At 40.8% G+C, this 26,326-nt stretch overlaps 2 protein-coding genes and 1 long non-coding RNA gene across 15 annotated transcripts in view; 2 read left to right on the forward strand and 1 right to left on the reverse strand.

Moving 5' to 3' along the window:
- The first annotated feature begins 35 nt into the window (after positions 1-35).
- Positions 36-15,276, forward strand: DCUN1D2 (defective in cullin neddylation 1 domain containing 2). Of its 7 annotated transcripts, none has more exons than XM_079973065.1 (7): positions 36-254; positions 3,481-3,882; positions 8,020-8,188; positions 11,083-11,213; positions 13,716-13,798; positions 14,361-14,457; positions 14,752-15,276. In XM_079973065.1, the coding sequence occupies exons 2-7, from the start codon at positions 3,708-3,710 to the stop codon at positions 14,829-14,831; spliced, it is 735 nt and encodes a 244-aa protein (XP_079829191.1). In that variant the 5' UTR covers positions 36-254; positions 3,481-3,707; the 3' UTR covers positions 14,832-15,276. The 7 variants fall into 7 exon arrangements, with proteins under 7 accessions (XP_079829191.1, XP_079829192.1, XP_079829187.1 ...); XM_079973066.1 differs by having other exon boundaries at positions 3,666-3,882; XM_079973061.1 differs by lacking the exon at positions 36-254 and adding an exon at positions 286-431 and having other exon boundaries at positions 3,663-3,882.
- A 549-nt stretch (positions 15,277-15,825) lies between these two features.
- LOC307214308 overlaps positions 15,826-26,326 on the reverse strand; it is a 45,474-nt gene continuing 34,973 nt past the window's right edge. The window contains exons 2-4 of one of the 4 annotated variants that reach the window (XR_013837901.1): positions 23,734-23,806; positions 23,553-23,605; positions 15,826-16,036 (exon numbers count right to left, since the gene is read on the reverse strand). This is a non-coding gene — a long non-coding RNA (uncharacterized lncRNA). Of the gene's footprint in view, positions 16,037-23,552; positions 23,606-23,733; positions 23,807-24,087; positions 24,208-26,326 lie in introns of all 4 variants that reach the window. The other 3 variants (XR_013837899.1, XR_013837902.1, XR_013837900.1) reach the window with 3 other exon arrangements.
- The window catches only part of ADPRHL1 (ADP-ribosylhydrolase like 1), a 38,813-nt gene continuing 31,156 nt past the window's right edge, over positions 18,670-26,326 (forward strand). For 2 of the 4 annotated variants that reach the window (XM_079972414.1, XM_079972415.1), the window contains exons 1-2: positions 18,670-19,170; positions 25,505-25,669. In XM_079972414.1, the coding sequence (XP_079828540.1) occupies positions 18,954-19,170; positions 25,505-25,669 (382 nt within the window). In that variant the 5' untranslated portion in view covers positions 18,670-18,953. The remainder of the gene's footprint in view (positions 19,171-25,504; positions 25,670-26,326) is intronic. The other 2 variants (XM_079972418.1, XM_079972419.1) reach the window with 2 other exon arrangements.

The following is a 26,326-nucleotide window of genomic DNA, read 5'->3' on the forward strand; positions in this document are numbered from 1 at the left end:
CCACTCGGCTTCTCTCAGCTTGAAGGAGCACAGCGGAGCGACTCGGCGTCGCTTTCGTTTCTTTTTTAACGCCTTGTGGGAAATGTAGTCCTCCTGGTGGACTGTGGGATATGTAGTGAACGGGATTGCTTATACAGTATATACATGTACAGTATAGAGAGAGGTACAGTAATCGCAACCGCCTCCGTCGCGGTGCATTGTGGGAAGTATAGAATTCCCACTCCACCCCTCCCACGCTCGCATCGGCCATAGAGGTAAGATATTTATAGAGCTACAAAAGATTGAAGGTGGGACTTCCTGGTTTCCTTTGACGCTCTTTTTTGCCGCTTCACTATATGACGGAAGGGGAAGGCGTCGGTAGAAAAACAATGGGGAAAGGCAGTATTTGGGTATAGCTGCTCCTGAGCAGCAGTATGCCTAGCCAGAAACAGAAGGAATGGGCATGTTATTTTCGACTCGGCTCTTATTTTGTGTGGGAAATGTGGGTGGGAATTCTTAGAATTGCATTGACTGTACCAAAACAGCCATCGTATCCTTCCTTCAAATCTGTGCTTCTACATGCAGTTCTGCGCTGAACTGATCTGAGGGCGGGATTATCTTGTTGCAACATGGTGTTTTTGTACGAGGGATATTTTTGAGGCTGTAAATGCAAACTGACCTCAGCATCCCCATGTATAATTCTTCAAGTTAAAAAAGGAGGCTGGACCTTTCCAGGTTACTGCAAAAAAAAACAAACAAAAAAAGTCCCCACCTTAGATCTTCTTTCAGCCCAAATCCAGCACTGAACTGCATGCAGAAGTCTTGGGCTTCAACAAGCTGCATACGAGTGCATTGCCCACTTTAAAATGGTTAACTTTTTTTAAAAAAATGGCAAGACCAGCGCTAAAAAGAAAATAAATCCTTTGTGGAGGGCTTGCTGTTGCCCAGTTACAGGGGACAGGGAATCCCGAGTTTCTCCCGCTTTTTGTCTCCCTTATGACGCTCGAAGCAAGCAAACAAAAAGTTAGCCCAGAAGTGAGACGCTTCGCATGAGTCTACTATTACACATCTACGGCAGCAGCCGGTTGAGAGCGGAGTGCACCATGGGTAACGTAGTTCCTCCTTCCCCTTCTCGCTCTTGTCGGGCCTTGCACGATTCCCTCCAGCGCTACCTCACAGGCGCGGTAGCGTCGCACCTTTTAGTACTGGAACCGCGGGAAAGAACACAACTCGGAGGCGGGAGTTTCCGAAGAAGATCCTAGGCGATGGCAGGCGGTTGAGGGTCGTGAGGGAGCGGGGGGGGGGGAGGCGGCCCGGTACGCGCGTGCGCAGGAGGACGCCGTAGCGGCGGCGGCGGCAGCAGCAGCAGCAGCGCTGGCGCTGGATAGTGAAGTTGGTTGAAAGCGCCGCTGATAAAATGGTAGGTTGCGCACGGGGGGGGGGGGGGTGAGTGGAGAGGGAGAGGAGAGAGAAAAACTGCACCGGTTGTTAGTAACAGCCCCCCTCCCCCTTCCCGCTTCCGCGAGCTGAAGGAGGAAGCAGCGGAATAAAAGCTCCTCCCGGCGGGCTGCCGCCTGAGGGCAAAGTGCAGCGCAGCGAGCGACCTTGCTCTCTTTCCCCTTTAGGTCTCTCGCGTCTGCTGGCGCCTCAGTCAAGGAAGGTCACGAGGCGGCCGGCTTTCTTTTGGAGAGGTGGGGGGCGGCAAAGGCTCTTTTGAGACTTAACCCTGTCTGCCTTCCTCTCTCTCTCTCTCCCCCCCCCCCAATCTCCTTCCCCGTCATTGAAAGGTTCCCCCCGAAGCTCTCCAAGCCCCGAGGCGGTCCTGTAACACTAACCCGCACACACGGGTGTGCGTCTCGTGTGAATGAAGGAGGGGGGTTGTTCTTTTGTGCGTGCGTGCGTGTAATGGGATTCTTGGGGGGCGAAGCTAATAGCAGAAGCACCGCAAGTACAGGACTTACTGCCACCACGGTTGGCTGACGGGCTCTCACCACCACTAACTCCACCACGTACCTTTCCCTTTTTTGGGCAGAGGAGAAGCTGGCAGGGTGCTGCAGCCTGACGACCTCTCTCTCACTCACTCACTCACATATACACACACACACCGATTTTGTCCCGCTTCTTACAGACCGGCGCCCAAAGCTATACTTCTCTCTTTCCCTCTCTTCCCTCTCTTCCCACCCGCACTTCCTCGACCTGTTCTGTGAGCGGCTCTGGGGAGAGGAGTTTTTACGGGGGGGGGTATAGGCCGGGGTGAGCTGTCCCGCGGGGGGCAAGGAGCCGCAGGTGAATGAGTTGCCCGTGAGCCTCTAAGGTGCATCTTCCCTCCTTCCTTTTGCGCTCCTAAGACCAAATCGTTCCCACACACACTCTGTTAGGATCTGGCATCGCTCAATTTCCCCTCATTCGTCTCCTGCTAGGTATGATAATGAGTGGTTTATTTGGAGAGAAAGCCGAGTTTAAATGAGGATCTCAAATTAGAATCAGAATAAATGTATTTAAAAAATAAAAAAAACCTGATTCAGGAAGTTCAATAAACTGCTTGCTTGCTTTTTTTTATTATTATTCATTATTCTTGCCTGTGAAAGCTCAACTTCTCACATTATCCCCAAAAGTGAATGATGAATCAAAACAAGCAAGCTTCTCTTTACTTCACTGATAAAACCTTGAATTCCTGGATCTTGAAATTGGCTGGCAAGTAAGGATACAGGAGCCATGTTTTACTTGGATTTATTTTCCAATGTGGTGGTTCTCAGGACTCTTTCACAAACATTTTTTTACATGGGGCTTCTTTAGAATATGAGAGAAGTCTTGCTGTAGTTTTGGTCGTGCAGTTTCGTATGCTAAGAGGATTTTATAAAGAAAATGCCATCGTGAATGGTGACACAAAATATCACAACTGTGTTCATCTTACTGAGAGATATTTCAAGACTGTACTGGCAGTAAAGAAATGCAAATGAAACATTAATGCAATAGGAATGTACTGTTAAAGTGACTTCATGTTACTGTGTTTTTGGATGACACATTTATTTATTATTTATTTTGGTTTCTAACCTGAAACAATACTTTGAGAATGCCGGCTTCTGATTTTTATCATGATTATGTATCTCCACTGATATTGCAACTAAGTGCAATCCTATGCATGTTTGCTTTCAAGTAGCTCATTCATTTTAATGGAACTTAACTCCCAAGTACAGTAAATGTGTAAAGGATTGTATCTTCAGTGTTTTTAGACCCTTGAATATATGGTAGTGTAATTACATGTCGTTTCATGCTTTATAAGGGCACAGTTTTGTTCTTAGGTTTATCATAACACCACTACTTAAAAGTTACTTGACTAAAGATTTGGCGCCCTTAATGAATAGCTACTGTGTAGATAAAACTGGATATTCTAATGAGGAAAGCTCATGTATCTAGAATTGTAATGCTAAGACTGAAATGAATTGCACTCAGAATTTTGTTTGTTTGTTAAAAATGTACATATAGATGCTGTCATTTCAGTTTTCAGAAGAGAGTGCTGTCTTTAACTACAGAAGAACAAGGATTTCTTTGGGTTATTCTGGAGTGAAATTTGTTACCCAACAAGAGAAGTAAACCCTTTTAAAAGATAGGCAGTTATAGTAGAATTCTGAAACAAACGACTGGATTAGCTTCATTGGCTTTCCTGCTTCTTTTGCATCCCAAAGCATAAACTTAAATCGTCTCAGAAGGACAAGGTCCGCCAGTTTATGGCAGTTACCCAGGCTGGTGAAAGGACTGCTATATACTGTTTAATGCAGAATGAGTGGAAACTAGAAGTGGCAACAGACAACTACTTCCAGAACCCAGACTTGTACTACAAAGAATCCATGAAAATTTCAATAGACAGAAAGAAATTAGAACAATTGTATAACAGGTACAAAGGTAAGGTTTATTTTTTCATTATTTCATTTGGACTTGGTTTCAGCTTTTGCCTAAATCTTTGGGGTTTGGGGAATCTGTAATCCTGAACATACCTACTTGGAAGCAACACCCATTGAATTCAGTGCATTTGGTTCTGGGTAAACATGCATAGTATCAGGCTGTAAACTAAATGTGAATGTAGAAGTCTGTTCTAATGATCTCTGTATATACTACTGTAATAATGACAACCTCCAAGTATAAAGCTCTCCCCCTGCTTTATCTTTGCCATTCAATATGACATAATTCTATTTTAAAATTGAAAACACTGTAAGTGCAAATCCAGCATGCGTGCTAAGGAAAAGCAATCTAGCCGCTTAAATTTGTATGTGTGAGATGTACTAGCAGTATATTAAGTGCTATATATAGCTGTAGCTAGCAGGGTCATATGGTTAGGGCTGTGTTGCTCTCTGGCCTTCCCAGTGCAACAGGTCATTGCTGGTTACCAAGGGTGGGAGGGGTAACGTAGTGAGATAATCAGCACGTTTTGGGTGCAGCTGCAGGGTCAATCCAACCCTCATGGTGCAGAGCAAGTTAGGAAAGTGGGAGTGCATTGCAGCCCCACCCACACTGCCCTGTCAACCACTACTGACTGTGTGGATCTTGTAGTATCTTATTTATTACACATGAAACTCGAAGACTTTTTATAATTAAATTGCATCACCCTGATCCAGTTCCTATTGTCAATCACTTGCTGGAGTTATGGGCGTAAGAATGGAGATGCTGTTTATACTCCCTACATTGTTTTCCATAGAATGTGCGTTCTAATGTGCATTCTCATTCACATTGGAATGCATATGTTGATGGTTATATAAGTATATACTCCTTTGAAACCAGGTGAGGGTAGCCGATGGGGCTCAAATACTTGGTGAGTTAGGGACTTCCCTTGCATAGGAAGACAGGCTCTGGTGGAGTGAACGGACGAGACAATATTGGGTCCACTGGTCAAGAAGGCAGATTCTGCACATGCTATAGAGCAGGGGTCAGCAAACTTTTTCAGCAGGGGGCCAGTCCACTGTCCCTCAGACCTTGGGGGGGGCAGACTAGATGGGGGGGGGAGATGAAGGAATTCCTATGCCCCACAAATAACCCAGAGATGCATTTTGAATAAAAGCACACATTCTACTCATGTAAAAACACGCTGATTCCTGGACCGTTCACTGGCCAGATTTAGAAGGCAATTGGCCCGGATCTGGCCCCCAGGCCTTATTTTGCCTACCCATGCTAGAGGGAAGTAAGAGGCAGATGGGACTTGTGAACCTGGGAAGGTAGCCCATCTAGAAGAAAGCTGATCCTAAACCTCGGCTGCCATGCTAAATATCTTCAAGAGAAGAAAAAGCTAAGGATCAAACCCTACACAAATCCAGAGCAGAGTCCCTAAAATGGTTAGATGGCATCTTGTACACCTCCTGCAGCCAGGCTGTTGCCAAATGTATTGCTCCGCTTCCCTTTGGACCACATCAGCGAGGCTGAGAGAGGGTCCTGTCATCTGGGCAGCCCAGGGCCTCCATACACGCTGCTCAGGGTTGCACCCTGGGGAAGTCACCGGTGCTGTTAACACAGTGGTTTGACTCCACCCTTGGAGTTGCACTCCATTGTCTCTTGAGAAGGACAGATGCCAACAACTCCTTTGAAAGTAGGGGTGGGGCTTATGTGCACTCTGCTAACATGCGTGATCACCCAGAACACAACCCCCGTGCACACATGGGGTTGTCTGTATTTTATTATTGTACAGGCAACCCCCAATTTACATGGGTGTTGCATTCTGGATAATCGTGCACAATGGCAGAGTGCACATAAGCACGTTACACCCGGGTTCATTCTGTTTTCCGGGTTGATGCAGTGCATCCAGTCGCATATCAATTGGATGCACGCAAATTGGTCTTTGCCTGTATGTTATGTTCATCACAAATTGGGAGGTAGAACAATATGAATTTCTTAAAAAGGCTTAGTATCCAGTGAAGGAGTGAAAACATACTTAATTTTTTGCAGTTATATGTGAGACCATCACTATTAAATTATTTATATTTAAATCTGTAATTTGCTTGGATTTATATTCTGTGCTCTTTTTCACAAGTAATACAAAGCTAAAACATGGCCCAGTGTGCAAGCTCCAGAGGAGATCATGGCTGCATTGCTCCCTCATTCCTGTTCCTGCTGCACTTCAGTGAGCTTAGCCCCATAACGCCCCTTTTGGGGGACATTTACCAGCCATAGGTCAACTGGCTGAGCTGGGATGTGCAAGGTACACCAGTGTATCTTGACTGAACCAGGGTTGGGGACTTTATGCCATCTCAACCAGACTGAACAGGAGATCTGTATCATGAGTGGCACATCTTGCCATAGGTTTGTCCCTATAAAGCTTTTTAAAAAATAAAAATAAATCAGTCACTGTCCTTTGGAGGTTCAAATCTGTAAGATTTTTCACCCAGCCTTGAATCCTTGCCACTTTCAGTGTAATGTTTATCAGTGCTTGTGCTTTAAAGTTTAATAGTGTCCCCCAGTACTATGGATGCAATCAGATTGTTAAACCTCCCTGTTAGCAGAGGAACAGCGCTCAATCCCTCTTCCCATGGAACTCTGGGAATTTTAGTTCTGAGAAGGGAATAGAGATCTAACAACTCTCAGCACCTGTAACAAACTACAATTTCCAGGATTCTGGGATTTAAATGTCTGGTGTTAACACTTCTATTGTACTATTGTAAGAGATTGAATAAGGTCTTTTCTTCTAAATTGCTTGGTAGCTTACTCAGTCTACAGTAAGCAATCATTTGCTAAACTTTATCTCAGAACGTACTGATGTTTGGGTAATATGCAAATTTACTTAAGCAATTGGTTAAAAGACAGATTGTTAACAAACCAAAATACTTTAATCAGCTGACAGCTCCAATGAAATGTGTTATAATAATATGTTAGTGTCTGAAAGACGTTATTAGTTTTACTTGTAAAAAAAAAACACTAAGTCACAAATGGCAGAGTTGTAGATTACATTTCCACTAAGCATATACAGAAAATTGGAGAGCTCAAGGTAGCTTATTGTCCTTTATTAGTATTATAGGGACTTTTAAACAGAAGCAGACTTGAAGAGGACATTTCATTTGCACCTGTAGTTAACTGCTTCAAAAGCAGGCTCTCAGAGAGATGAATGAAAGACTAGAGTGATTCATAGAATTTAAGTTAGAAAATCTGTTCTTGTGTGTATGATTGTCTAATAACCTCTTACAGCAATCATCTGTTTTTCAAGCCCTTAAGAGATTTATGGAGATGTGAAACACATCCAGTACAAAGGTCTATTTTAAATATCATTACAACTCTTCAGTTGGAATTTTAAAAGTAAGACTGTCTTTCTTTGAAATTTCAACATATACTGTACTATAAAATGTTGACATACTATTTATTTAAATTTTGGAACTCAATTTTAAAGAAAATCAGAGGGGATGGTCTTGTTGGTTAGTAAGATTAAGGTGTGTAGTTTAGATTGGATAGAAAAAATGTAGTGCCCTCTAGCTGTTGTATTACAACTCCCATCAGTTCCAGGCAGGCCAGGGATTATGAGAGTCCTGGTAAAACAATGTCTGGAGGACATCATGTTGTTCAGATGGAGGATACCTGGTTTAGATTCACAACCCAGTTGAATTTTGTAACTTCATGTAATTCCATTCTGTCATATGAAACATTTAAGTGTAAAGAAGACAACAGGAGTGAGCTTCTTTAAAGTTTGAAATTGCTTTCATATCAGACACAGAAAACAGAAGTATGTCTGGAAGTTTCTTGGATTAAAGCTGTGTGTTTACAGCCGCATCTGTAGGTGGGTTAAGCTAGAGTACTTGGATTTAAGGTTTTTGACCACTTGGCTTCAAGTGCTTTAACTTAAAAACTTTGTGGATTGCAGATCTAGGCAGGTGCTCTGTTCTGCCCTCATGATTGAGGGGGCCATGGCCGTGCAACGTCACCACGCCCCATGGTGTGCATGAGCCCCGGCCCCCTCGGTTTTGTGAAAAATGGAATAGCAGGATGTTTTCTGATGGTTAAAGAGCTGCAATTCTTTGAACTGTGATTCTTCATGAAAAAATATAGCATTCTTTCCTCCCCTATATACAGATCCGCAAGATGAGAATAAAATTGGCATTGATGGGATTCAACAGTTTTGTGATGATTTAAGCTTGGACCCTGCTAGTATCAGTGTTTTGGTCATAGCATGGAAATTTAGGGCAGCCACGCAGTGTGAATTCAGCAAAAAAGAATTTGTAGATGGCATGACAGAACTGGGGTGAGTATGCCTTTCTTTAATAGGACTTCAAAATGTTCTTAGTAGACTAAAAGTAACTTTCTGAAATATTTCAAAGATGTGCATACTGAACAATTGTATTATTTAATCACACATGTCTTATTTATACACATATAACCTGAGTTGTGGTCCAAAGAAGCGATTTGTTATCAAACTGTGCATGTATCCAGAGCTTTCTGCGTAGCATTCATTTGCCGCTCAATCTCCTATAGCTAACTGTAGACACTTTTAAAATCGAACATTGGCTTTCCTAGTTCACTATGGGAACTGTCCTAGTAAAAACTACCCAAAGATGCTCTTAACTATGCACATGGTTTCATTAGATGGATGTGAATTTTTAGAGTTGGAGCTTTTCCTAGTAGGGACAATTTCGTTCCCCAGTCCTTCTGGTCTGTTCCCTTCAGTTAAGACCATATTTATGGCTCTTTGGGATTCAGTTGAAGTGTCGTGGAACACAGAAGACCTCCAGCTAGAGGTTTGACCCATTTAAGAGTTTGTTCTTTAGTGGTGCAGCAATAAAAATACTAGCACATTTGCAAAGCTAAGCAGGGTACTGTATGGTTTCAGTTTGGATGAGGGAACCTTGTGTTGTGAATCTTGCATTGCAAGGAGTTGGACTAGATGTTCTTCAGCGTCCCTTCCAACTTTACAATTTTGTGATTCTGTATGGTTTTCCAAAATAGGGTGGAGCCTAGGAGAGGTGGACTGGAAACAGAAGCCCCAAATGTCCCAGTTCACTTTCAACCCCTTTTGAAATACATTGCTCACTAGGAGCTCTCCATGGTGCTGTGACAACTGCCTTGCTCCATTGCCTCCTCCACAGAACCAGAGCAAAACAGTTCATTTTTTTCTGTTATGTAACACATAATGTCTAAGATGACAATTCTCAGTTTCATCTTTCTCAGTAGCACATGCTTCTCTCAGTATTTGCTCACTAGCATGTGCTTTCATCCTCCTCATCTTCTTACAATGATTCTAATGTCCTCTTGCCGCTTTCAAACGTGACCAAATGTTTTTTTAAAATGTCATTTGAAGTCACTAAACATATATTTGGCTTTGTTGACAAAAAAGGTCAAAAATTCTCCCATTCTTACCCATGCAATTAGTTTATCACAAGATGGACAAAATTTGATGTTTTTGTTTTGTTCAGTAATTAGATTTTATATTTTCTTCAGAAGGCCTGCTTGAATTTATTTTCCTCTGTTGCCCTGGGGCAGTGAGACCTTGAATAGTTTTTGAGCTCTCACACTTCCCCACAGATGTAGAATTTAGCATTTAAGACAGGAGTTAAAATAAATACAGGATCATAATGCATGAAGCAGATCATGGTGCAAGAATGAAGCAGAAATGAATGAAAGAATTAGGAGGAAGTAGCCAACCTAGCAGTTCGAAAGCACGCCAAAAAAGTGCAAGTACCGCTCCAGCGGGAAGGTAAACGGTGTTTCTGTGTGCTGCTCTGGTTTCGGTGTTCCGTTGCACCAGAAACGGCTTAGTCATGCTGACCACACGACCCAGAAAAAACTGTCTGCAGACAAACGCCTGCTCCCTTGGCCTATAAAGCAATATGAGCGCCGCAACCCCAGAGTTGTCTGCGACTGGACTTAACTGTCAGGGGTCCTTTACCTTTTACCGTTTAGAGGTGCTGAAAGACAGTATCTCTGCACATGGACAGCTAGTGAGTCTGTAGTGCCTGATAACAAAGGGGCGAAGGCTCTGGGTGTAGCCTTTCCCCAGACTTGTATATTGCTGATTGTTCCTAGTAGAGCTGTTTCAACTAGACATTCATGCTGCTAAGTTAGTCCTATTGGACCTAAAAATTCTGGCTTAAGTCAAGTAGCCTGCTGGAGGAGGGTTGCCAATTTGACATCAGTTTTTATCAATGCTGTAGCAAACCTTTGCTTGGGCTTTGCCAAGGAAGGCTGAGTTTAACCATCACCAAAAATAGCTTAGGTGGAGAATAGCTGGTTGCTTTTTATCTGCTGCTGTATTAAATTGCTGGGTTGTTTTTGTGTTTTATTTTTAATCTCATATGCTACTTTGAGTCTTCCTGTGCTGAAAATAGTAGTAAAGTACTACTGTTTTATTTCTATGTTAGGTATTATTCCTCCTGTTTGTGTTTTTAAGCAGTCAGCTTATTTTATTTATATTTTTATATATTGTTGAATGGATATTTTGGTATTTATTTATAAACATTATGATTCTACCTGATAGGATTTTTTAAAAAATTGTTTTTCTTATCACTCATTTGATACATCGGAGACTACTCAGGGCACAATTTTGTTCAAAAGTGGCATACAAGGTGATGATGAAATGTGTGGTAAAAATAATATATAAAGTTAACCAAGTATTTGTCTCAGAATGCTAATGTGGACTTGGAGACAACTAGCAGGCTCAAGAGAATATTCAAACATTCCTCTTTCTGCCATTTTTTTCCTGTACAAATGTTTCAATCCAATATTCATGTTACCATGGTAAATGCTGATTGGTGTTCATGTAGTTCTGTCCTCCTTTTAAATGGTTTTAATAACATTTTATTGATTTTTAGCTGTTTTAAATGCGTATTTTGTGGCCTAGAGGCAGGGTGAAAATGAAAATAAATAAAGCAGTTGTGCAGGTTTTTTTGCATCCCAGCCACAGCACTTTAATGAAGAATTGTGGAATAATTCATAGTCACTAGTTCTGTTAAAATCTTAAATTCTCATGCCAGTTAGTCTTATGCTGATCCTTGCCTTGTATATAAAAACTTTTTAATAAAGATGATTACACTCTTTTAATAAAGAATGTATTTTATCTTGGGAGCATATTTGTCATGTTTTTGTTGGTGTATTTAAACTGTAGGGTTTTTTGTTATAAAAAGAATGTAATATTTTCACCAGGTGTGATACTACAGACAAGCTAAAAACTCTTTTGCCAAGGCTGGAACAAGAATTAAAGGATCCAATGAAGTTTAAAGATTTTTATCAGTTTACCTTTAACTTTGCTAAGAACCCTGGACAAAAAGGTTTAGGTGAGTTATGTTGTGCAGTTTTTTTAAGTTGAAGATAAAAATCAATGTTCTTTCTGTAATCAGTTCCCTTCCCCAAGTTTTCATCTTCAGCTGGAAAGTTCAGATGTACAGTTGTGGCTTCAATTTAAGTAGCATTATCTTTAGATTACAGTGGTACCTCTGGTTACGTACTTAATTCGTTCCAGAGGTCCGTTCTTAACCTGAAGCACCACTTTAGCTAATGGGGCCTCCTGCTGCTGCCGTGCCGTCAGAGCACGATTTCTGTTCTCATTCTGAAGCAAAGTTCTTAACCCGAGGTATTATTTCTGGCTTAGCGGAGTCTGTAGCTTGAAGCGTATGTAACCCGAGGTACCACTGTACAGTTTCGTTGCAACTACTCTCTGCAAACAATTTCAGGGAAAGGTTGCCTGAGAATCTTTTGGGGACACTTCCAGGTTTGGTGCAATGCACATCTGTGCTGTCACGCACATATCAGACACACCTAAAATGGTCACTGCCAGCAATAGTAGTAGTAGTAAACTGCTATCTAAGAAACCTTTAAGTAAGGAAGTAAGCCTGAAAAAAAATTTTTGTTCTAATTAACACAAATGGGAGATGTGTACATTAAGACACTTTTGAACAATAAGACTAATGTGTTCATGACCACATTAGTTTATTGAAAAATGACATTATATGCCAAGAATCATCTTAGAACTGCAGTTGTTCATATGCTCCAATAGAGTAGCATCTGAGGGTAATTTTTCAGAGATACAGGAATGTTTTAAAGGACGTTCGTACACAATCATACCCCAAATTGATTGTAGCTATTGCACAATCTCCAGAAAGTGTTATTCTGTTGTTATTGCTAACACAGATATAGTGGTACCTCTGATTGCTAATGGGATCTCTTCCGGAGGTACGCAGTGTGATTTGGCGCTTGTGCGCATGCGCGAAGCACGATTTAGCACTACTGCGAATGCTCGAGTGGTGAAACCCGAAAGTAACCCTTTCCGGTACTTCCGGGTCGCCACAAGAGCAACCTGAAAAAACGTAACATGAGCTATGACTGTACCTCATCTACACTTAGGAGGCTAGACTTGCCAACGTTGGCAACCTTTTTCCAAATTTTGCTAGGTGTGTGTTTCCATATGCAAATTGTTTTGGGAGGGAGAACACACATTGGTGTGAGCAAATTTATTTACTAGGTGTGCTCCTGGATGTGGATTATACTATATATTCCCTATACCTGCAGGTCTACAGGGGAATGCAGAATCTTCAACAACTATTTTATGTTTAATGTTGTCAGAACAATAGTGTAGCACATTTGAATAAGAAGTTAAATGTGGGTTGCAATAGTCTTTTCTAAATATGACTTATATGCTTTACTATGACATATACTTTACTTTTCTGTATTTCACCATTATCATGAGTACACATGAATGAAGATAGTCTGGTTCTAAGTTTTGTTTTAATGTGTCTTTAAATTTATCTACCGCACCAAAGGAATGCTAGTTTTATCTTTGCAGCTCAGACACAGTAGCTGTGAAGATCGTATACTGGAGGGCAAACACGATAATGTGTACTATCTTGAGAAGGAAATATTTGTGTTCATGCTCTGGGAACCAAAACTGTAATTTTGTTGTTGCTAATCCAGCATTTCTTTGAACCAAAACTGGAAATGGTCAAAGCTCCAATTAGTAATATAAACCTCAGAAGAAGCAATATTAGAAGCAAATATAGTACAGAATTAAATTCGGTTCTCATGTTGTCTTAGTGGGTGCTGGTATGGAGGGGAAAACAGGTTTAAATGGAGGGAGCCTAACTTACTCCATAAATGAGGTTTGGAAGCAGCCAAACTCCTGGCTATCTATGACCACACTGATCATTTGCATCAAAATGTCATTGACCTCTGATAAACCTAGTTGTAACAAAGCCCAAGATAAAGCTACAATCCTGTTTCTGTTTCTTAGTTCAATGGGAAATTTTTCTGAGTAAACATACATAAGATTGGTTTATAAGAATTATAAATGAAGAATTGTTGCCTTTGCATCTTACATAAACTGAAACATCATTGATGTTCAAACAAGGTTATTCTCCTGGCCACGCACGTTATTTTGGTATAATCACTCGGAGTCACAGGTTAAATCACATTTGGAAATTAGTACTGGATAATTCTGTGTTTTGCTAAAAGTTAATAACTTGAAATCTTTCAACCTTTTTCTCCTCAATGAGTTGTATTGCTTTGTTCTTATGCCAGAGGTATTTTCTTCTTTCAAAACTTAAAGTGGTAAACAATGAATACAAAAAAAGTGTTTTTAAAAGCAAGTCTTCCATGTTTAGGACTAGCACCACACACATACAAACACCAAGGCTTTACTGTAGAATCACCAAAGGATCTCTCTAAACCTATATTGGTAATTTTTTTTTTATCATCTTGGTTTAAAAATTACTCATTCTATATTGGCTTAGAGCGCAACATCTTTCATATGATTATATATTGTATGTTATGCTTATGTATTTCAGATCTAGAAATGGCAATCGCATATTGGAATTTAGTTTTATCAGGGAGATTTAAATTTCTAGATCTTTGGAATAAATTTTTATTGGTAAGTACAATATCGGAAGTCCATAGAGGCATCTGAAGTCTTTACCTTTTCATATTAAGCATTTACAGCGCAACAAACTCAGAGCTCGGTCCTACTCTCCCCAATGGGGAAGGGGGTTCAGGATGGTGTGTTGGTGTCCTGGCAGAAAAGAATGCTGCTGGCGGGGGTTCTGTCGCGGGGAATATGTCAGCTTTCTCCAAGCAGGTGATAACCTCCTTCTGGAGGTTGGCAGCAGAAAACCCTGATATGTGTGAGAGAGGCATTAGTAGTTTTGGATGCACTTGATCTAAAGCCCCATGGATCCCCTAAGGGGCCTGGTCCTTGGGCACTTCAGATCTGGCAAAGCAAAAAAGGGAGGATAAACATGCCCTCCCTTCCACCATCTTGGACATGAGCAGCAGGGCTTTTGGGTGCAGCAGTGGATCTGCTGCTCCCAAGCCAGGTTTGGGATTGATCTGCTGACCTTACGACTTTTTACTCAGATGTTGTGCCCAGCTGAGATTTTACAAAATTTGTGACAAAATCTAAAAATAGTTTATACCAGCTTATTTTTCTCGTGTAGGAGCATCATAAAAGATCAATCCCCAAAGATACTTGGAATCTTCTTTTAGACTTTGGAAATATGATTGCAGATGATATGTCAAACTACGACGAAGAAGGTAACTGATGTAGATATTCAAAATTAAATGGTGTGGTGCTGAAGTAATACTGTCCATAAACATTTGCCCTGTGTGTCCACTAGGCGAAGTGTGTGTGCTGCAAAATAATGTTGACCCTAAAATGTAGTTGAAGCATTTTGTAATTTGCACTTGGCTATGCAACTTGGCTTCCCTCTGGAAGATTTCGTATGAATAAAATCTGAGTTGTGAACATGTGTGCAAAGATAAATGCATCGCTTTTTAAACATTCAGAGGTTTTGACTCAAAGCTGTTTAACTTTTTTTTTATTTTTAGGAGCATGGCCAGTTCTAATAGACGATTTTGTGGAATACGCACGACCAGTAGTCACAGGAGGAAAACGTAAAGCTTCCTAACCATAGACTCTTCTCAGTGGACTTAATAAGTTTGCAGTCTGAACTGCATCAGGTAATGAAGACATTTTGGCCAATAACTGTGCGCACTGTCACTGGTTTTGATAGTCGTGGTGGGATGCCACTGACGAAACAGGAATCACTACTTCTGCTTCAAGAAAATGATGGCTGACTCATGGACACTGCAAGAAGAAATTCAGAAGATAGCCCAGGCTGTTTGTAGGATATTGGCTTCAATTATTGTACTGGTTGTATCATATAGGATGTAGATTTTGCATGATTTTATACTTTGGAGAAGTTTAACTAGAGGCCATTTTAGTAAAAGTTTTGACAGCACAGCATGCCATTCAGTTCATGAACACCAGCAGTTACATAATTACAACTGTATTATATTGTACTTATATTAAAAAGCAGTATTTGTGGTATATAAATTAAATCCCTAAATAAAGTATGTGGTATGTGGTATTTTTATATGAAGTTAAAGCGATGAAAGAATGCAGTGAAATGTTTATTGACACATCTCTTCAGCATGGTGCCACGATTCTAAATTTATGGAAAGGCCAAGCTGAACCATTTTTTAAAAAGCTTGATTTCCTCATTCCACACTGACCTTATGGGAATTTGTTTGTACTTGATCAATAATGAGGCAACCAAGTATCTGTATTGTGGCTATTGTTAATATTTTGAATGTAGAGGAAACATTCAAGAATCATTTGATATTTCATGATTGCCTATTGAATTTTCTAAGTATATTATGTATACGATCTGGCTCAAGACCATTTTAAGTTCCTCTGATATTAGTGGAAGCAAGGCATACACATGCTTAATTCTCCCACTGAAATCAAAGTCACTTAAAAAGTGCTTAAGTTTATTTGATTATGTCGTTATATATGCAGCAGTCTGATACTGAGTGATTTCCAAATCGTGGCCAAGAACTCAAGGTGTATTGATTGTCAACTCATAGATTAAGGACCGAGAAATGCATTGCGCCTTGACCTAAAGTGGGTTCCACAAATGGTACCAGCATCATTTTATCTTTTTTAAACAATATAGATGCAAAGGAAGACAGGACTGTTGTGCCTCCTATGTAGAAGGAGTGATTTCAGCAGACATATCTTTCTCAGCCTGCATGACTTCCCTTCTTAAATTTCCTCTCTGTATGGCAGTCGAAGTTCCAGGAGCCCATCTCTTCCTTGTAACTTGTTATCCTAGAAAGAAATAGAGGAAGGTGAACATTTGCAATAAATAAAGTAAATAAATTAAATTGGGTCCCATGTTGCATCTAATAAGGTTGAAAGCATGTAAAGTGGTGGATTTCACAAGCCTTCCTTTTGAGTTACAAAAGAGCCAATAGAGGGTAATGTCAAGCTATGTAGTACAAGGTGACCAATTTCACTTTTAGACTAGGTTAACATCATCAGCTGTGTTCTGCTAAGGTGAAACTTCCGTAAGGAAAATAGAAACTACAAACAACAGTAGTGAATTGAATGTTGCCTATCTTTCATTTCACCACTAGATGCCAGTATGACAGCTTTTAGATATCTCTTATTTTTCTAGCCAGGTGGTTAGGCTAGGAACTGTGAAAAAGCCAGGTACAGTATTCTCAAAAGGTTATTCAACTACCTTAATGCATTTGCCCAGAAATGTATCTGGACATTAAATGTCTTCAGATGGGGTCTACAGCAGGCCTTCCTAATCTGTGGTTCTCTAGATGTTCCTGGACTAGAATTCTCATCATCCTTGAGTCTTGGCCATGCTGCCTGAGGCTGATAGCAGTTAAGAGTCCACATGGAGTGCCACAGTAGCTATCTGTGATCTACAGCAAAAAAAGACCCTAACTGTTTGCACTAGGTTTGAAACTGTCCTTGCAAGATCAGTGGGATAGAAATGCTTTGTCTTTAAATGTTAAACCCTTGCTTTTTTCTAATAACCAGTTACATTCGTCTACTGCTTCTTAATCTAAGTGTTAAACAGTTAAAATGTGATATTGGATACAGACATGTATTGCAGGTTAAACATGAAAATCTTAGCAGCATGTAGATACTTTGTATTAGAATTTAACTAGCAGCTTAATGTATTTGAGTATGCAAATGGTTATCACAACCCTTACGTTCTCCTGTTCTTATATTTTGAGGATATATGTCCTTAATACAGTTTAGTATGATGGGCAATATTTGCAAAATTTAACATATCCCTGGTACATTGAGAATTCTGGAACTTCATGGGGATCCCAGAATTGATCAAGGGACAAGATTTGAATTAATGGTGGCCAAATTCCTAAATATACGCTGCATAATTTTCTGCAACATCTAGTGTTCGTTTAACCTTAAAACTGCAATGAAGAGAATGATGATTGAGAGCACTGTCTCCATTCATCAGAGCCAACAAAATACTTGTTATTTTGCACCAAAAATGTAAATTAACAAGTCATAAAATGGGGGGTGGTTTTATACATTAAAGGCAATAAGCACAAAACACAATATAACAATATTATTTTCAAATCGCAGCAAACTTTTGAATCAGGTTATAATTTCCAGTACATGTAACAGGAACATAAGCTGGAATGAAAAAGACTTGCTCAAGAACAAACAATGACTCCGAACTCAGGTGTTCAAAGCAAATCCAGCTGATTTATCAGTAGTGTCAATTGGACTCTCTAGTATGTGCATGACAGTTGTGCAACTGAGTAACAGCAATCTTGATGGCAAAAGAGATATTACTACCTGATGAAATAAGTTCATTTAATTAGTAACACCAAAATTTGGTTTGAGTGCTAAATTCTCTGCAGAAAATGTATGAATGAAGATTACTGTAATCTCTGAAAATATGTTTTGGGACAATCTTACACAGATGTAGCCCATGCTTTGTTAAAACTGCCAGGTTTTTTCTTCTAACCCTATGCTCTTCAGGGAATTAAAACAGGAAGTGGTCAGTTGCCATAACTAATTCATATTTTTAAATATGGATCTTCCAAAATACTGATGGATCATCATCTTGTTCGGCTTGTAAAGCTGTTTTTGTATTACTATATTAGGAAATAATTTTATATTCTCAGAGGTGGAATGAAGAGAATATTAAAAGATGGCCTTTCCTTTTAGCAATGAGTAGCACCTTTTTGTTAGCTTGTGAGTTGCCTTACAGAACTACCCCTTTCCTTCATAGGCCTGTGAAATTTTGTGTCACATTTTATTTAAATCACGTTGTTCAAAGTTTACACTTCTGTATTTTCTCACAGTGGATAAAATGTAAAAGTATTTTCCTCCCTACATGCTCAAGTGTGAATCCTGCCAGAGATTTTTTTAATGAGAGAGAACCTTGAATTATGCTGGAAATAGAAACCAAAGCTAAGCATCCTTTGGGGAATGCCTAGTTGCCCCAGAATAACCTAACTATGTGTGTACATAATGTGATTCTCATGCAGGAGCACTAGGAAGGAAACACTGTTCAACTACTTCTGTATGGCCCAGTGTTGTTTCACTGCAATAAAACATTTATGAGTGTGCTGCAGGGCAGCAAACAAACTTAAAGCCAACTCAGTTCATTGATGAATTGGCTTTCCATTTTCTTCTTTTTATTGCTACCTTCTTTCTCACCTTTATGGTCTTCTTCCTCTGGTGTCTATAATCACTGTCCTTGTTTTGTGTTTTTCTCAGTTACCCCCCCAAAAGTAACTGAATACAGTAGTACAAAAGTCAAAGAAAAATATGCTCATTTGCACAGCTGTAAAAATAAACCTCCTGATTACAGCATGTGTTTTTCTAGGTGTAGAGTTACTTGAACTGGATAGCCAAAATATTTCTTGGCTTGCTTTGTCCAGGATTGTTAGGAGGGTTTTTGATTTTTGCTACTTGCATGGACTAGTGCATTGCACACTTTGGGAGCTTGCAGCTTAAAAATAAGTCAGAAAATTCTTGGACTAACAATTTCTATCCCTTCATTGGATGTCAGACAAGTGGTGGCATCTGCAAAGCCAGAAAAGGAAAGCCTTGCCTTATACAGACAGCTCTGTGCAATGACACAATGGCTCCGATATAAAGTGTTGCTTGACCTGAGCTTGGAAGGCAAAGGAACAAAGAAACAACAAGTGACAGTTTTTGAGAACCGAAGAAGCATTGAAGCCCCCTTATGATGGATAAATTTAAGGCTGCTCTGTTACTGGCAGGGGTAGGAGACGCTCTGGGCTATCGAAATTTCACGCGGGAAAATAATGCATTAGGTGCAAAGATTCAAGGGGAACTGAAAGAAATTGGAGGACTCGAGAACCTGGTCCTGTCATCTGACAAATGGCCAATCAGTGATAATACTCTTATGCACATGGCTACAGCCGAGGCTCTCGTCACAGGTAGGAAAAACTTCAGGTTGTATGCAAGCTGGGAGGGGAAGGCTAAAACTGGAGAACAGCTGTAATTATTGTGTTCTGTTACCTAAGCAGCCAGTTTGTGCAGAAATTCATGCTACCTTCAGTTATCAATGCATATGATATCTTGGTTTTGCCATATAACTAGCATGTTTGCTGAGAATGTAAATGATACAAGGAGTCTTCCCTTCAAATACCACCTCAAGTATGAGCTTGCTAGGTGGCCAACTATTTCTCATCTTTTTATTTCAATATGGAGAAGAGAATACTGGTCTACCTTATTACTGAGAATAATTGAGTCTCAATGTTCTCACTATATATATAAATATATACTGTATAATGAATGAGAATGAATATGATTTCCATTCACAGTAAGAAGGTTACATTTTCTCTTTGTTGGTTGTATAGAATTTATTGTTGAAAGGTATAAACTGAGAGAACACATTTTTCTTTCACTGGATGCATTGACATAAACTTGCCTTGAATGAAACATGGATGGGGAAAAGAAAACCTTAAGCCATTTTCCTTTATCAGAGTTGCCTATTCCTGACTGGTATATAGACAGCTGCTCTTCATAGTAAGTATCAACTCCCTTTGCATAAAAAGCATCCAATATTGTCAAGTTATTGAATGCAACGGTATCTTACAACCCAATTTATTTGTTGTTTCTATGATACTTCCAAGATAACTGCTGAACAAAACATCTGTATCTTCACTGAAGACAAATGATCTGCAAATGTGTTGCACTTCTCAGTGTGTTTTCTAGAATCAGGAAAGTCAATGAAATTTCTCTGACATTCCACTCTTATCTGACTGCTGCTGAGATGCTCTAAATTTAGCCACCAGAGGCCTGCTGAAGAGAATCTGGGATATTTCGTGTCTAGCTACTGGTTAGCCAATGATGTGAGCAGGAGCTAATACCCTAAAGATAATGGCAAGATGTCAACCTATCATGGAAAAGGATGACTAACATACTTCTGAATATAGTCAGTGATTAAATGCATGTCACATGTTTCCTGCTTCTTGACCTCTGTATGAGCATAAATGTTATCTGCAAGGCTTATCAAGCTGCTTTGCAACCATTTTTAGCTGTACAAAAGCAAGCTCCATACATATCCCTCTGCCTATAGCGTATACAGCAGGGTAGCTGCTGTTTCTATATCTCGTTTTTGAACTTCTGTCTGAATTCCATCAATTGCAATTGTAAGCGCCAGTTGTTATAATACATGTGTGCTGCGTGATCTTCCTGTTTTAGACATAGGAACTTGATAAAATCAGTTTCTAGCCATTTAAGAAAATACATGCTTTCCCATTTTGAAAAGCAAAATGCACCTTAACTTCCTCATTATGGGTTGAGATAGTACAAGCCCCCTTTTACACGTGTTCGATATGTGCATGGCTGTCTGGAAGTGACCCAAAAACATCACAAAAAGGGATGGGGTGGGGACGGAACAGGGTTTTTGCAGGCTTTTCCAATGGTGTTTCAAATATACACAATTTCATGTAACCCTCCCCTCCGTAAATGGAGGTTGCCTGTATCACCTTTTGTGTCTACTGGACTGAGCACTGAATGAAAGATAATTTGAAATCTAATAATGGCATCTGGTTTTATCTTAAGTGTAAGGCATCTATCTGAAGCCTATCTTCCTTTGTCCTTTGGTGATCTCTAAATTGATTTACCATAACTTATCTTTTAGGGTTGTTGAAACCAGAACATAAAAATCTCAGGCTGGACTGCAGAGTGGCTGCTTCTGCAGCTTCACAGTCCTAATGTTTTCTAGAGCAGGTAACAGCACTTTTCAGTTGCCTCCCTCCTTAAAGCAGCTATACAATATTATTTCCTTCCATATCCTTAGCATTTTCCAAATGTGAAAAATCAATAGTGTCTAGACCATAAAGTTGAATATATAGCTGCCATTGATCAAAACAATTGTGCCATCTCTTGGCCAGCATAGTATTACGGCTTTGTGGTGGGGGTAAGGTAAAAATGTAAGATGTATGCAGAGACCTTCCTAACCCCTGGATCCCACAAGTGTTATAATATAAGCCAAGCTAGCTTCCTGGTGAGGTGATTGCCTGGGTGATGGGCCGTTAAAGGAAACAAAGGAAAGAGGTGTATGTGAGATGGGAAAGGGATGGTTAGAAGGAAAAGCAGAGTTGAGATGTGACCTAGAAGGAAAACAGCAAGCTGGGGAGAGAGTCAGATCAGTGTTTGATTTCTGTTTGAATTCAAGGCTGCAGCTATGGGAGAAACAAAACCCTCTAGGGTTGCTAATGCTGCAAACCCATCCATTGTAGGCTCAGGTTGTATGTACATATAAATAAACTGTATAAAGGAACCATAGTCTGCACTGTGCCTCGTTCCAAAAGGAAACAACCCTGGGTTAGCGCCTGGAGCCCCTGGAATCTCACGTCACTGAGAGATGGTGGTGGCGTGCAACAATGTGTAGACATGTGATCATCTGTTTCTCCTACGTCAAAGCATATGGACCACTGGCATTCATGGCAGAGTGCCCCAGGACCTATGATGCTATTGGAGCCATTGACCAGGTGGTGTGCATCACATGTATCTGTATTCATACTGCAGGATTCAGTGTGACCTAAATCAACAGCTGCAGTGGGCAGAAGGGCTGTAGTGAGATGGGCTGCCTTGAAATTACAAATATAACAAGTTGCAGGAGGCCAAACAGGTCTGCATATTCCCCCATCATGGCCAATACAATTCTGTCTGAATCTCCAAGTGCCCTTTTGCAGCTGCTCATGCAAGCTCAAAAACTGGTGGCTGCCTCCTTATATTGGCAGTAGGTACACACACATGGTTGAAGCTGATAGCCATGCTCTGGGAACCTCCTGGAAGCTACCTCCAGCATTTCTGTATTCAGGTACATATATCGAGTTAACAGAAAAACAGAACTGGAAACTGTTAAGTCTGTGTACCCCTTCTTATTTTGGCTGTATTTATACTACTGTTTACTATGCACTTGGGATGCGGGTGGTGCTGTGGGTTAAACCACAGAGCCTAGGGCTTGCCGATCAGAAGGTCAGCAGTTCGTATCCCAGCGATGACGTGAGCTCCCGTTGCTCGGTCCCTGTTCCTGCCAACCTAGCAGTTTGAAAGCACGAAGTGCAAGTAGATAAATAGGTACCACTCCAACAGGAAGGTAAACGGCGTTTCCGTGCGCTGCTCTGGTTCGCCAGAAGCAGCTTAGTCATGCTGGCCACATGACCCAGAAGCTGTACGCAGACTCCCTTGGCCAATAAAGCGAGATGAGTGCCGCAACCCCAGAGTCGGCCACAACTAGACCTAATGGTCAGGGGTCCCTTTATCTTTACTATGCACTCAGTGCATTTCTAGTGCTGGGCTTTTAACCTGTGGTCACATGATGTTATCCAAAATGTGCCCTATACTAAAAGTGAAAATCTGGACACAAAAGCGTTTTGTTTTGTTTTGTTTTTGAAAAGACATTTCAAGTGACTGCCGAAAATTCTGCCCAGACACCATTTTTGATGGGAAAATCCCGGCTATGTCTGGGAAATTTTAGAGCACAGTAAAGTTGTTTCTCGCCCCTTCCTAGCCAGAATGTTTCACAGCGCTTTCCCCCTGAGCTATTCCCATCAGCCTGGCTCCATTGTATTTGTTCTGTTTGTGTACACATCCAGGAGTGTTGACCAGGTTGAGGATGTTTTTACCCTGTGCAAAGATGTTCACATCTTGACTAGAGATGAATTAGGAATGGTTTAAGGTAAAGTAAAGGGACCCCTGACCATTAGGTCCTGTCGTGACCGACTCTGGGGTTGCGGCGCTCATCTCGCTTTATTGGCCGAGGGAGCCAGCGTACAGCTTCCGGGTCATGTGGCCAGCATGACTAAGCCGCTTCTGGTGAACCAGAGCAGCACACGGAAACGCTGTTTACCTTCCCGCCGGAGCAGTACCTATTTATTTACTTGCACTTTTGACGTGCTTTCGAATTGCTAGGTGGGCAGGAGCAGGGACCGAGCAACGGGAGAACACCCCGTCGCGGGGATTCGAACCGTTGATCTTCTGATCGGCAAGTCCTAGACTCTGTGGTTTAACCCACAGCGCCACCTGCATCCCTAGGAATGGTTTAACACACCTTTAATCTGCTGATCTTTCCATCCTCACCGTTCTTCGCTGCCTCTTAATATTCACATAGGATAGTACCAAGCAATAATATGGCTCACGTGACTAAAGTAGGGAAATGAAGGGAAGTTTTCTTTATGGAAGACGTAATGGAACCTAAAATCAGGACTATAAACAGAGGAGCGTCCTAACTTACCTAACACTTCACCGCAGGGTGAGGAATGTTAATGCCAGGGCAAAATACTTAGGGCTTATCCCGACTTACCTTTCCTTGTTATAACAATGAACCACTGCAGGGTTGTTGTATCTCACCCCAACCTGCAATGTGGGAATAAAACCAATGGAAAAACAATGCATTCTGACTGTAAACTACTCTCTCAGCTTCATTCGAAAATGTGATAGTGGTCCAACATTGCAAGTTTGTTATAAGTGACTTAGAGCCTGACCTGAAGTATTAAGTGTACAATACTCTGCCGTGCTGACATAAATCAATCTCTCCCAGCCAGAGTTCTTTTCAACCTGCAATATGGGACAATGGGCTACATTTGCTATGGAATTTGCATGGGGGGGGGGCGAGGTAGAGTTCTTTCTCAACATTACTACTTTTGGGTAGGGTTGGGAGAGGGATGGGTGATGCCCAGTGCTAGCTACATTAATTTTTATTTATTTATTCATTGTTTTCTATATGTATCTCTCAGTTCTGTTTGTTGGAACGTTTAAAAATGGCTTTGCAGGGCGATTCCAGACTGGTGCTATTTTGGAGTGGGTTTTAAGCACATATGGACTAATTCAGGTTGTACCTTTATAGCTGATGGATTGGTCTTGTGCAACAAACCCACTTCTTTAATAAGGAAAGTAATAGGGAAATGCATTGGAGCACACAGGACAGCACTTGTTTGGTGAAAGGTCATTTAACATCCCTACAAACACATCAGAATGAAGGCTCATTAAATAACCAATGTCATCGTTATCTAGTCTCCCTGGAAATACACCAGGATGAATATATAAAACTGCATCCCTGTTTCAGCCACTCCATTTTCTACAAATTTTTTTGGATACAGAGATCCCAAAAGTGCCCCTGTTCATATACAGAGTTTTTTTCCACCATGGTATCCAGTTTATGGAGTAAGAACCCCAAAGAGTTACAGTTGTCCCCTCATTGCCTTGCAATAAAAGCTACAGTGGTAATCCGTTCTGGAAGTCCATTCCAAAACCAAAGTGTTTCAAAACCAAGGCGTGCTTTCCCATAGAAATTAATGCAATATGGATTAATCCGTTCCAGACTTTTAAAAACAACCCCTAAAACAGCAATTTAACATGAATTTTACTATCTAACAAGACCATTGATCCATAACATGAAAGCAATAAACAATGCACTGCAGTCACACAATCAATCAGTCAGTCACAAAAACAAAACAAAAAAGAGCTGCAAAAACAAAACTGCAAAATAAATAGCAAAAACAGACAGACCTCAGCATAACACTCAAAACGGAAGTGTGGCACTCAAAACGGAAGCATAACACTCAAAACAGAGTATGTTCGGCTTCCGAAAAAAAGTTCGCAAACCGGAACACTTAGTTCCGGGTTTGCAGTGTTTGGGTTCCAAGTTGTTTGGGTACCAAGGCGTTTGAGAACCAAGGTACCACTGTATATTATTTCAACTGTTTTAAAGGTTAATTTCCCTCTGATTATAATTTTTGCTCTTCTGTTTTTGTTAAATTTTATGGTATTGTGTTTGATGGTATTATGTTAGCTACCCCTGCTTTATGTTGTTGTGTAAGCCACACAGAGTGGGCATTTTGCCTAGAAAGGTAGGATGTAAATATATATGCCCCAGTTCCAGCTTTTCTCTCACTTGACACCTCTAAGTAAACATGCATAGAATTGCACTATACATTATTTAACCTCCTAATTGTGTTTATGATGGGCAGGTCCCCCCCCCCCACAGCTGGAACTCACCACAACTCAGTTCCAGCACTTCTCAGGTGCCATTGCCATTATAAGAGAACAAGGGAGGCGTTCATGGTGAGTTCCAGCACCTCATTTTTCTAGAAAAATAGCACTGACAGAGTAGTTCAAGGGTGTTAAGGTGTCACTGATCCATCTTTAGCAACCTTGACAAATGAAAAAGCAGCAGGAGGAGTGATTTCCTTTTCTCCTTTTGAACATTCCCTGCTGCTTCATCTGACTATATAACACTTTTCTTCCCCTGAACAGATTACTGGTGTTTAGAAGACCTATATCGGGAACTTGTAAAACGTTATGTGGATGCTATTGACAAACTTCCTGGGAGACGGTCAGATCCTGCTACTATCGAAGGCTGCTCCCAACTGAAGCCAGACAACTATCTCCTGGCTTGGCACACACCATTTAATGAGAAAGGTAAGGTGGTGGTTTTTCTGAGCTGAAACTTATCCTACATCATTGTACTTTAAAGCAACCTACAGTGGATTGGTAAGGAATAATAAAGTCAGGGCCAGCTCAATATATTTTGCTGCCTGAGGCAAAGAACAAGATGGCACCACCAACCAAATGCATACACAGAAGCCGATCTGACTGGTAGAATCATAGAATTCTTTGGTTGGTCCAACCCCCTGCAATACTTGAATCCCAGATAAAGCATCTATGACAGATAGCCATCCAACTTCTGCTTTAAAATCCTACTCCAGTACTACACTTGAGGGCAGCAGCTGAATTCGGTGGGTTTACTTCTAAGTATAGGATTGCACTGTTAGGCTGCGAGTTCATGGACACTAACCTGATAGGAAGCCCCATTGCACAAAGAAGGACTTACTTCTGAGTAAACATGATTGTGATTGCATTATTTTTGCAATCTGAAGTTTTCCCCCATTTTGCTGCTATCTGAGCACTAACTGATTTAAACCAGTGTTCATTACGTAGTTTTTTTACATAGCCCCAAAGAAGTACTGTTGGTTCTGGAGGCAACCACAGCTTCTTACATAGAAAGCTGCCTTATACTTAAGTCACATTATAGGTCCATCTGGTTCAGTGTTCTCTACAGTTGATGAACAGTGACTC

This window comes from Podarcis cretensis, assembly GCF_951804945.1.
Source record: "Podarcis cretensis genome assembly, chromosome: 4".
NCBI classification, from domain to species: Eukaryota; Metazoa; Chordata; class Lepidosauria; order Squamata; family Lacertidae; genus Podarcis; species Podarcis cretensis.

Bases quoted from the DNA above. Each gene is read 5' to 3' on its own strand.
- DCUN1D2 (XM_079973061.1), top strand. The intron at 8,189-11,082 runs GTGAGTATGCCT...TATTTTCACCAG, and splicing joins GATGGCATGACAGAACTGGG to GTGTGATACTACAGACAAGC. The intron at 11,214-13,715 runs GTGAGTTATGTT...TATGTATTTCAG, and splicing joins CCCTGGACAAAAAGGTTTAG to ATCTAGAAATGGCAATCGCA.